The sequence below is a fragment of the Coregonus clupeaformis genome, unplaced genomic scaffold (assembly GCF_020615455.1).
Source record: "Coregonus clupeaformis isolate EN_2021a unplaced genomic scaffold, ASM2061545v1 scaf0196, whole genome shotgun sequence".
Taxonomy (NCBI): domain Eukaryota; kingdom Metazoa; phylum Chordata; class Actinopteri; order Salmoniformes; family Salmonidae; genus Coregonus; species Coregonus clupeaformis.
The window spans coordinates 511,350-523,694 of record NW_025533651.1 but is presented as its reverse complement, the minus strand read 5'-3'; the positions used below and the strand labels follow the sequence as shown (position 1 = coordinate 523,694).

Sequence of the window (12,345 nt, the reverse complement as noted above, 5' to 3'; positions counted from 1 at the left end):
TACCCCGAGACCATTGACCTCAAATATATAGACGGACCCGTCATAATCTATCTTGCTATAACCTACTCTAGTTGATAAGGGACCACTGTACCACATAACAGCCTAGCTGATGCGGATCGAGGTAAAAAAAAACAAAATGGCTCAATCGATCATCGGCAAGAACGGGACTGAATCGCCCGAACCTGTCAAAGCAGAAGTAACAGGTAGGCCGTAGGCGTAACCCTTTATGTACAAGCTAGCCGATCTTTAAAGGTGTTATTACTATGTCAGTAAGTTATTTTCCATTTTGCCAGTGACTTGCATAATACAAATATTATTGTTTCTTCTGAGCAACTTTCTTTTTTAACGTTGACACGTTCTGATTAATCTCTCGTGCAGTGTGTCCAATTATTTTTCAGTGAGATCCGCTATTGGCTCCGCTAGAAGTCCCTAGATGACGTTTTGCCGTTGCCGCGACGACGTCACAGCACCAATTTGTCTTGCTGCAGAAGAGCTGCGGACCACGAAGTAGCGTTTCGCCCCAACTCTCGCCGCACACCCATCCCTTTGGGCTTCGCTGCCTGTGTGTTCGCGGTTGCTGTGACTTCTGTTACACAGACAGCTTCTCTCACTCTCGTTCGCCTTAGAATTGATTGGGAAAATATGGAGCGAGATAGCTGCCAAAATGTTGAGCATAGGTATTGTTAGGATCGTAAGAAAAGCCATGCATGAAACATGAAATGTAAACATTAAATTAGATCTGTAAACGTAAAAATCCTAAGTTATGACTATGAATTAACATTTACACGTTCAATTCTTACTTTACATCTCCCTTTACTCGGTTACAGATCTTTTTTATGTCTAAAAACTTTTGTCAGTAATGTGGCATCTGCAAAGGACATGAACCAAACGTAATATGTCGAAGTTAGCTAGTCAATCAAGCAACTCTAGTCCAGACGTTAGAGTTGCTTTGCAGCTTTCGGTTTCATTTCCAAAATAAAAGTCAAGAGCTTGTTTTTGAACTGCATTCAATAATGACGTTATACATCGTAGATGGCGTAGGATAGGCTTGGGCCTTCAGCAAATGACTTGTGTGAGAATGATAAAGACACAGAAGAGCCGTATCTAGAATAACCGCCTGAGCTGCAAAATAGAAATTAAATGTGATTTAGGCTAGGCCTATTCCGCTATCTGTGGTCCTCTGTAGCTCAATTGGTAGAGCATGGCGCTGTTAATGCCAGGGTAGTGGGTTCGATCCCCGGGACCACCCTTTACGTAAAAATGTATGCGCACATGACTGTAAGTCTCTTTGGATAAAAGTGTCTGCTAAATGGCATATTATATTAAATATGCCATGCTGTTGTGTGTTATTAAATGGCCATATAATTGCAGAATTTGTTTTTATATCTGTGTGGGGCTACTGTGGTGATTATGTAACCTAATGAATCACACTTTTTCCAGTATTTGGGAGCATGGACTGTAGGCATTTTGACAGTTGTATTAGTGAATTCCACTCTGCATGTAGGCTTTTTATAGCCATTTGTGTTGCACAACCCCATAATGCAGAGGCTATAGCCATATCAATAAACAAAACAAAACAAAATATTGATTAAGTATTGGCTATAACCTGTCCTGAGGAAATAGCCAAGGGGTCCCAAATGGTCAAGACTATCTATAGCCTATTCTTATTGCCAGATCTGTTTTCCCTATCAGCCACTGCATGTGCTTCTTCAACTATTTTGTTTAAAATATATTTAGAGGCTATATTTAGAGGCCTGTGAGCTAGGGACTCTTTTTAAGGGGAGCCCTATAATAAAAACAGTTATAAAACATAAATAGAGTTCTAAAATTATTCCGCAAGACACCAGTACCCAAAATGATAGCCTAAATTGCAATGCCTACAAGTTGAAGGCCTATTTTTTATTCAATTATTTGGTGACGTGATTATATTTAGTATAGTTTTATCTAAAAAGGATAGCTTTTTTAATGTTTTACAATTTTTATTTTTATGAAAATCACTGAGGAGGATGGTCCTCCCCTTCCTCCTCTGAGGAGCCTCCACTGACACACACACATATATACAGTATATGAGGTATCATGCACCTCTATTGTAAACTTTCAACAATGATCAAATGTGCCATTCAAAAAAATGTATAGGCTGAAGGTCAAATTTTATCAGCGATCAGCTCCATTTCTACATAGTTTGGTTTATGACATGAAAATATGGTAAAAATGAAAACATGTATTATGTGTCCTGTATCTTCTGTGCTTGCAGGATGTGTCCCTGAGTGGCTACAAGGGACATTGCTGCGCAATGGTCCTGGTCTTTTTAAAGTGGGAGACACTGAATACAACCACTGGTTTGATGGCATGGCCTTAATTCATAGTTTCACCTTCAAAGATGGTGAGACACATGATACATTTCCACAAATGGTAAACACTTTCCTAACTGGCTGAATAGGGCTGAGAATCTTTGTGTTTTACAGGTGATGTGTACTACAGGAGTAAATTCCTGAGGAGTGACACCTTCAAGAAGAACATTCAGGCAAACAAGATTGTTGTGTCAGAATTTGGGACCATGATATGTCCTGATCCCTGCAAAAACATATTTTCAAAGTAATTCATAGATTTTTTGAACATGATTTATAGTTTATTTGTTCTTATTTTTACATTTCCCTTACATGGATATCCACACAAAATATATCTTGACAAACATAACCAAAAACACATTATGTAATAATACATTATGTATCTTGTCCTTTTTTCAGAGCCTTCTCCTACCTTCTCGCTGCCATCCCTGACTTCACAGATAACAACCTGATAAATATCATTAGATATGGTGAGGACTACTATGCCTCATCAGAAGTCAACTACATGAATCAAATTGACCCAATGACCCTGGACGTAATTGGAAAGGTAAATTCAAATCTCTTGAAATGATCACTGTTGTCCATGTAATCTATCATCACTGGCTTTAGTATATTCTCCCTTTGCCTGTCCTGTAAACTCAACCTCAGATGAACTACAGGAATCACATTGCTCTGAACATGGCGACTGCACACCCTCACTACGACGATGAGGGAAACACCTATAACATGGGAACTGCCCTCATGAGGTTTGGCATGCCAAAGTATGTCATCTTCAAGGTTCCAGTCAATGCATCAGGTATCGGAAAATTGTCATTTTGGGGGTTCCTGGCCACATATATGTTAGGGAAAAAACCTTCATGAATGATTACACATTTATGTGTTCACAGGACAATGTTCTTTCCCTCTCCAGATATGGAGCATAAGAAGCCTGCCCTGCAGAAGGTGAAACAGGTCTGCAATATACCGTTTCGCTCCACCCTCTTCCCCAGCTACTTCCACAGCTTCGGCATGACAGAGAACTACATCATCTTTGTCGAGCAGCCATTCAAACTGGACATCCTCAGACTGGCCACAGCTGTCTTTAGAAGCGTAAACTGGGCCAGCTGCCTCAAATACGACAAAGAGGACATTGTAAGCTACACTTGTCTGATCACAGCCTCATGGAAAGTTCCTTTTTATCTTCAACTCACTTTGGCAATCATGCTTCTTACATTCTCTCTGGTGATCCCCTGGGCCGTCCTTTAGACGCTGATCCACCTGGTCGACAGGAAGACTGGGAAGGCTGTGTCCACCAAGTTCTACACAGATGCCCTGGTGGTTTTCCACCACATCAACGCCTACGAGGACGACGAACATGTAGTGTTTGACATGATCACCTACAAAGACAGCAATCTGTATGAAATGTTCTACTTAGCGAACCTGAGAAAGGAAACCCATGAATTCATTGAGAGCAACATGGTCAACTTCTCCCCACCAATCTGCCAGAGATTCGTCTTGCCTCTCACTCTTGACAAGGTATATACAGATAGATGAGATCCCAACTCTATCCTGTAAATGCATTCATATGCTGGTAGTAAACTCTGTTACACTTTACATGAAGCAGCTCCGTATGAACAGTTAAAACATTCCAAGCACCTTAAAGAGGTAGCCATTGAGCATAATAGGCATTATAAACTGGGTGGGTCGAGCCCTGGATGCTGATTGGCTGACAGCCGTGGTATATCAGACCGTATACCACACCTCCTTGGCCTTATTGCTTAATTAAAGCATGAGAGGTTGTGATTAATATATCACATCTAGAACTGATCAGGGGCTGTGATATTTTGCTTAATTAGACATTTTCATGATGAACTAGCTATGAATTCATATTATATTTTCAAGGCAATATAACAGTTCATGAAAAGCTTCATACGAAGCCACTTCAAATTAAATTTTACCATTACATGTTTATACAACAAATAAAGACTGGATACATGTATGTTATAGGATACTCCAAAAGGAACCAATCTGGTGAGGCTCAAAGACACAACAGCCAAAGCAGTGATGCAGAAAGATGGCTCGCTGTATTGCCTGCCTGACACAATATTTGAAGGTGAGACTTTGTTGTCAACTGAACATTACAGTGATCGGTATGAATTACAGTGGGGAAAAAAAGTATTTAGTCAGCCACCAATTGTGCAAGTTCTCCCACTTAAAAAGATGAGAGAGGCCTGTAATTTTCATCATAGGTACACGTCAACTATGACAGACAAATTGAGGGAAAAAAATCCAGAAAATCACATTGTTGGATTTTTAATGCATTTATTTGCAAATTATGGTGGAAAATAAGTATTTGGTCACCTACAAACAAGCAAGATTTCTGGCTCTCACAGACCTGTAACTTCTTCTTTAAGAGGCTCCTCTGTCCTCCACTCGTTACCTGTATTAATGGCACCTGTTTGAACTTGTTATCAGTATAAAAGACACCTGTCCACAACCTCAAACAGTCACACTCCAAACTCCACTATGGCCAAGACCAAAGAGCTGTCAAAGGACACCAGAAACAAAATTGTAGACCTGCACCAGGCTGGGAAGACTGAATCTGCAATAGGTAAGCAGCTTGGTTTGAAGAAATCAACTGTGGGAGCAATTATTAGGAAATGGAAGACATACAAGACCACTGATAATCTCCCTCGATCTGGGGCTCCACGCAAGATCTCACCCCGTGGGGTCAAAATGATCACAAGAACGGTGAGCAAAAATCCCAGAACCACACGGGGGGACCTAGTGAATGACCTGCAGAGAGCTGGGACCAAAGTAACAAAGCCTACCACCAGTAACACACTACGCCGCCAGGGACTCAAATGCTGCAGTGCCAGACGTGTCCCCCTGCTTAAGCCAGTACATGTCCAGGCCCAGGCCCATCTGAAGTTTGCTAGAGTGCATTTGGATGATCCAGAAGAGGATTGGGAGAATGTCATATGGTCAGATGAAACCAAAATATAACTTTTTGGTAAAAACTCAACTCGTCGTGTTTGGAGGACAAAGAATGCTGAGTTGCATCCAAAGAACACCATACCTACTGTGAAGCATGGGGGTGGAAACATCTTGCTTTGGGGCTGTTTTTCTGCAAAGGGACCAGGACGACTGATCCGTGTAAAGGAAAGAATGAATGGGGCCATGTATCGTGAGATTTTGAGTGAAAACCGGGCAACGAAGGAGTGGCTTCGTAAGAAGCATTTCAAGGTCCTGGAGTGGCCTAGCCAGTCTCCAGATCTCAACCCCATAGAAAATCTTTGGAGGGAGTTGAAAGTCCGTGTTGCCCAGCGACAGCCCCAAAACATCACTGCTCTAGAGGAGATCTGCATGGAGGAATGGGCCAAAATACCAGCAACAGTGTGTGAAAACCTTGTGAAGACTTACAGAAAACGTTTTTACCTGTGTCATTGCCAACAAAGGGTAAATAACAAAGTGTTGAGAAACTTTTGTTATTGACCAAATACTTATTTTCCACCATAATTTGCAAATAAATTCATTAAAAATCCTACAATGTGATTTTCTGGATTTTTCTTCTCATTTTGTCTGTCATAGTTGACGTGTACCTATGATGAAAATTACAGGCCTCTCTCATATTTTTAAGTGGGAGAACTTGCACAATTGGTGGCTGACTAAATACTTTTTTCCCCCACTGTATATACCACTACATCAAGAGGTCAAATGCTACATTAGTAAAAGTGGAGTCAAACAGTTGTTAGTTTTAATGACATATTGAGGGTCATAAATAGGCCCCGTGTAGCTCAGTTGGTAGTGCACGCCAGGGTTGTGGGTTCGATTCCCACAGGGGGCCAGTTTGAAAATGTATGCACTCAGTAACTGTAAGTCGCTCTGGATAAGAGCGTCTGCTAAATGACTAAAATGTAAATAAATTGCTGCATTTTTTTATGGAACATACCCACAAATTATTTTATTTTCTAAATACATTTTACTATAGAATTTTACTTATCTCCATTTGTACACAAACAGGTTTGGAGTTGCCAGGGATTAACTACAAATTCAATGGCAAGAAGTACCGTTATTTCTACGGCTCAAGAGTGGAGTGGACTCCACACCCAAATAAGGTAAAGTCTCTTACCAATGTATTCTCCTTAACATAGAGAAGTGAGTCCTCCTCATTTCTCACTGACGACATGCTGCTGTTTGTGTTATTAATACTTACACAGATTGGGAAGGTGGACATCGTGACCAGAAAGCACATTGAGTGGATAGAGGAGGACTGCTACCCCTCTGAGCCTGTGTTTGTTGCCTCACCAGGAGCTGTGGAGGAGGATGATGGTGAGAGGCAGTAGGCCTACTTCAGCACTACAAAAGCATTTAATCAGCACTGATATCTACACTCCCAGTCAAAAGTTTTAGAACACCTACTCATTCAATGGTTTATCTTTATTTTTACTATTTTCTACATTGTAGAATAATAGTGAAGACATCAAAACTATGAAATAACACATATGGAATCATGTAGTAACCAAAAAAGTGTTAAAACAAATCAAAATATATTTTATATTTGAGATTCTTCAAATAGCCACCCTTTGCTTTGATGACAGCTTTGCACACTGTTGGCATTCTCTCAACCAGCTTCACCTGGAATGCTTTTCCAACAGTCTTGAAGGAGTTCCCACATATGCTGAGCACTTGTTGGCTGCTTTTCCTTCACTCTGCGGTCCAACTCATCCCAAACCATCTCAATTTGGTTGAGGTCGGGGGATTGTGGAGACCAGGTCATCTGATGCAGCACTCCATCACTCTCCTTCTTGGTAAAATAGCCCTTACACAGCCTGGAGGTGTGTTGGGTCATTGTCCTGTTGAAAAACAAATGATAGTCCCACTAAGCCCAAACCAGATGGGATGGCGTATCGCTGCAGAATGTTGTGGTAGTCATGCTGGTTAAGTGTGCCTTAAATTCTAAATAAATCACAGACAGTGTCACCAGCAAAGCACCCCCACACCATAACACCTCCTCCTCCAGGCTTTACGGTGGGAAATACACATGCGGAGATCATCCGTTCACCCACACCGTGTCTCACAAAGACACAGTGGCTGGAACCAAAAATCTCCAATTTGGACTCCAGACCAAAGGACACATTTCCACCGGTCTAATGTCCATTGCTCGTGTTTCTTGGCCCAAGCAAGTCTCTTCTTCTTATTGGTATCCTTTAGTAGTGGTTTCTTTGCAAAAATTTGACCATGAAGGCCTGATTCACACAGTCTCCTCTGAACAGTTGATGTTGAGATGTGTCTGTTACTTGAACTCTGTGAAGCATTTATTTGGTCTGCAATTTCTGAGGCTTGTAACTTTAATGAACTTATCCTCTGCAGCAGAGGTAACTCTGGGTATTCCATTCCTGTGGAGGTCCTCATGAGAGCCAGTTTCATCATTGTGCTTGATGGTTTTTGCGACTGCACTTGAAGAAACTTTCAAAGTTCTTGACATTTTCCAGATTGACTGACCTTCATGTCTTAAAGTAATGATGGACTGTCGTTTCTCTTTGCTTGAGCTGTTCTTGCCATAATATGGACTTGGTCTTTTACCAAATAGGGCTATCTTCTGTATATTTACATTTACATTTACATCATATATCCCCCCTACCTTGTCACAACACAACTGATTGGCTCAAACGCATTAAGAAGGAAAGAAATTCCACAAATTAACTTTTAAGAAGGCACACCTGTTAACTGACATGCATTCCAGGTGACTACCTCATGAAGCTGGTTGAGAGAATGCCAATAGTGTGCAAAGCTGTCATCAAGGCAAAGGATGGCTATTATATAAAATATATTTTGATTTGTTTAACACTTTTTTGGTTACTACATGATTCCATATGTGTTATTTAATAGTTTTGATGTCTTCACTATGATTCTCAAATCTAGAAAATAGTAAAAATAAAGAAAAACCCTTGAATGAGTAGGTGTTCTAAAACTTTTGACCGGTAGTGTATGTCATTATCAAACAGTGAATTTATATATTTTCTGTTTTCAGGAGTCATTTTGTCCTCAGTCGTCTCACTCAATCCAAAGAAATCCCCCTTCATGCTTGTCCTCAATGCCAAAACCTTTGAGGAAATTGCTCGTGCCTCAATCGACGCCAGCATTCACATGGATCTGCATGGACACTTCATTCCCATACAGAGCTCCAACTGACATAGCCAGCAGAGGGCAGGATTCTACTTTAACATTGTAGAGGGCAAAGTCTTACTCCCATCCATGTAGAGTCGTTGTCCGAGCCCCAGTGGAAATCGAATTAGCACAATTAGCATAATATCAAATCCCCATCAAAATCCTTCTGTTTAAGCTAGAGATATCTGTTTTGCGTGGGCTGCGTCTCAATCCACCGCATCCGCCTTCTGCATCTGCATCTGCAGTGGAAGGTGGCAGAGCTACAAGATCATGTCTAGATGGTATACAGATTTTGTCAAATTGACATCAAAAGTTGATTATTTTAGCATTTTAGCTAACACTAACCCCTTTCCTAACCTTAACCTAATTCTCCTAACCTGATACTTTAATTATCCTAACCTGCTGTGTACATTTTAAACCTGATACGAAAAGTAAATCTGTTTTTCTATGTATGAATCTGTTATTCAATATGTTTCTATGGGCTAATAGCAGTAAGGCCAAATTCAATGTTTCATCAGATATTGTATTTATTTAAAAACATGTATACCTACAGGGGTCCTAATATTCTAAATAAAATCAAATAGCTAAATGATCCTTGGTATGACCATCTTAAAATAATTCCATATAGCTTAGTATAAAACCAGCCCCGGGCCCTTCGATTACTAGGCTCCCTCTCCAATAGTATTTGCTCAAATGTATAATTTATGTTTACAGAACATCTACCCCAAAGTGTCTTTTAAATCCTATCTTTAGACAGAGAACCACGTAACCTCTATTTTTCTAATCAGGATGTATAAAATCTAGTTTTGTATGTAAAAAGGGTTTATAATAATGTATTATTAATAATAATGTATTAATTTATTAATTCAGTCTATCCTGGTCACCCTAGTGTAAATTATATTGTGTTTCTGTCCAGGTAATTAAGGAAAACAATAGTGTGCTGCAAAGCTACACGACCCTCTAAAATCTGAATTTTACAGTTATGGCATTGTTATTATTGCTGTGGCATTGTTATCACCATTACTTCTCTCAAAAGTGAGAACTTACAGCACTTTCTGCACATATAATTTCCTCATTCAACAACATCATTATGATGATTATTACCATGTGTCACTACAATGTACTTACATTAGGTTTGTAAAGATATTTTTGAATATACATTAGAATACTGTGTTTATGAACTATGTCATACTTGTATTTAATTCACTCATAAAAAACATGTATACTTTGATTTAGTACATTCTATAGGAAGACTGAAACAAGACATTCATGCGCTAAAGTTAGAATTAAGTTTGACAATTTGCTGTGCATTAAATGCCAGTTATTGTTTGTTGTTGTTAATGTTATGTTTTGTTTTAATAGTGTGTTAGTCTGAGTTTTATTCTGAAATCATTCTGTGACTTTGCTGAAAACGGATCCTTTGATATCTGTGTAAATGTGCAATTGAACTATCTGTCTTTAAGTCTGACCAAGTCATCACCTTTTAATTAATAACTTCTAAAAGCAACATATTGTTTACAACTACAGTAATACAAATGGTTATTTCTTTATGTGATATATATAGTTCAACAACAACATGGCTTTGCCAGTAAAGTATATTTTTGCTTGCTAACAAATAAAAACATTAAAACCTTGTTGTTGCTTTATCCACAACTCTTGATGTTTGTAGAGGAACCAATGTTTCCTTGCAAGGAAAAAAATTACAAAAATGTACAAAGAATATTACTGAAAAACCAGAATTTTTTAAAGATAATTTGTTCAGTTGATATGATTGATATGCTTGTTAGTGTAGCTCCCCCTTTCCCCATGTGAAATGTGGTTTGACTTGGGGACTTCACATGCACTAATAAGAGACAGACACTAGTTATCCCTCAGCGCCAGGCATGCACAATGAACACGAAATTGGCATAGGCTAGCACAAAGTACCAATGGCTTACAAATAGAAGATATTAGGTGACCTGGTGCAATCTCTAGAATGGGATTAAACTAATAATAATATAATAATAATAATAATAATAATAATAATAAATTATTCAATTATTCAAATTATCAAATTATTCAAACTAATCATGATATACAAGTATAAGATATTGGGTAACTCAATGCAAAGAAATGCCATCATGATTTCTTACCCTCGACTTTACCTCAGAGCATTTTCACAATACAGAGATACCATTATTTAGACATTTTTCCTTGAGCAGCAGGGATTTGCACTGTGTATAACATAATTTACTCATATTTATCTGTGAAAATTATTTGACTTTTCAGATGATCACTATAACATTTAAATGTTTTATATTGATATGTTTTACTATTTACATTTACTGTGCATGAGTAGCCATTTTGACAGCTTCACACAGCAAAAATGAAATCACCCAAGACAGACAAGTTATTTATTGTAACTGAGGAGTACTTGTGACTAATATCCTTACACTATTTTCTCCACAAAAAAACGTGTCACAACATGGCAATTACAGTAAGTAGAAATCTTACCTTAGTCTTATCCTTACCTTTCAGACAGCGGAATGAATGGAGAATAGAGGCTTTTAAATCTTACAGGCAGTGTCACAGAGTTCACTGAAATCAATTTCACAGGTCTGTCTAAACCAACTGTGTAATAAAAGTGTTTAATTACATAAATATGCAACCATAACTGTAATTCCCAGAATGTTCAAGAGACTTAATAAAGAGAGACCAAAGATTAGGCCTACTATCTGATACAGAGTTTATAGCCAAGTACAACACCTGACAGTTACATAAATGAGTAACATGGTGAGTTAACTTAAAGGGGCAATCTGCAATTGGTACGTCCATTTTTGGAATTTTAAAATAATTATATATTCCCATTGATCTCTGAGAATATGACTTACAAATTCCTCATACACCTAGTTTAACTGTCGTACCCCATCAGAACCCAAAATATAATCTTGTTTGTACATGTGCATCATGACAATATTTCATGAAAGATATACTTATGACACTGGTTGATTATCTCAGTTGATACTACAATCATGGTTTGTCGTTGTATTTAAATGGTCCACTATGCTGCAGAATATGAATATGTGGCTACCTCCATATGTTGAGGTGTATTGTGATTATTTGCTTCTGATAATGCATTTTATATTGCCCCTGAGAAGTAATAAATATTTATTATACAATAGTAGTATATTTTATTCAGTTCTATTGTATTCCCAACTAGACTTTGTTTAATTACATAACATTTATGCGTTAGCATAGAAACATGTAGGTTAAAGTTTCATAGCAAATCTGGTTCAGTAATTTAGTGTGCCATAGTTCTGAGATCAAAAAACAAAACAAATTTCTATGAAATGGAAATTATTCAAATATTATGTCTTGTGAAAACATTCCTGGTATATCTGTTCTACAAAACATATTGCTAACATTGCTGGCATAAATGTCACTAAGCCAAAGTATGACAGCATGATCACTCAACAAAACCATCAATCTAGCTTCTACAGTATAACAGCAGAGTTTAATTTAATTAATATAGGTCTAATCCAAGTGTGCATGAGGTCATTGCATTCAAATAAATACATTTGATACAAAACGTTTTGTAATGGCTTAATTTAAAGTAATAATTCACCCAAAATAAATCACCAAATGCAGCTAATTTTATGGATGGTGAGAAAGTGGTCTGTGAGTTGGCTTAACATTAGCCCACTTGCAAAACAAATTGGACATGCAATCGAAGAGTGGATGATCATTTTGGGTATGATAACAGGGGTCATACAACTTCCATCCTTTTGCAGTCAACAATACTAAGGCTATATATGCTTTAGTTGAGTATACAAACCTGAATCTTAGGTTGCAGAGTCCTTAAGCTCCA

General features: G+C 38.3%; 1 protein-coding gene across 1 annotated transcript; it reads left to right on the top strand.

The window, feature by feature from the left end:
* On the top strand, nucleotides 1-8,950 carry LOC121559480 (beta,beta-carotene 15,15'-dioxygenase-like). Its single transcript, XM_045214087.1, has 11 exons — nucleotides 1-203; nucleotides 2,255-2,383; nucleotides 2,466-2,595; nucleotides 2,748-2,895; nucleotides 2,997-3,144; nucleotides 3,259-3,479; nucleotides 3,594-3,863; nucleotides 4,335-4,440; nucleotides 6,351-6,445; nucleotides 6,548-6,659; nucleotides 8,362-8,950. Exons 1-11 carry the CDS (start codon nucleotides 110-112, stop codon nucleotides 8,520-8,522), a joined length of 1,614 nt encoding a protein of 537 aa, XP_045070022.1. The 5' UTR covers nucleotides 1-109; the 3' UTR covers nucleotides 8,523-8,950.
* The last annotated feature ends 3,395 nt before the right edge of the window (nucleotides 8,951-12,345 follow it).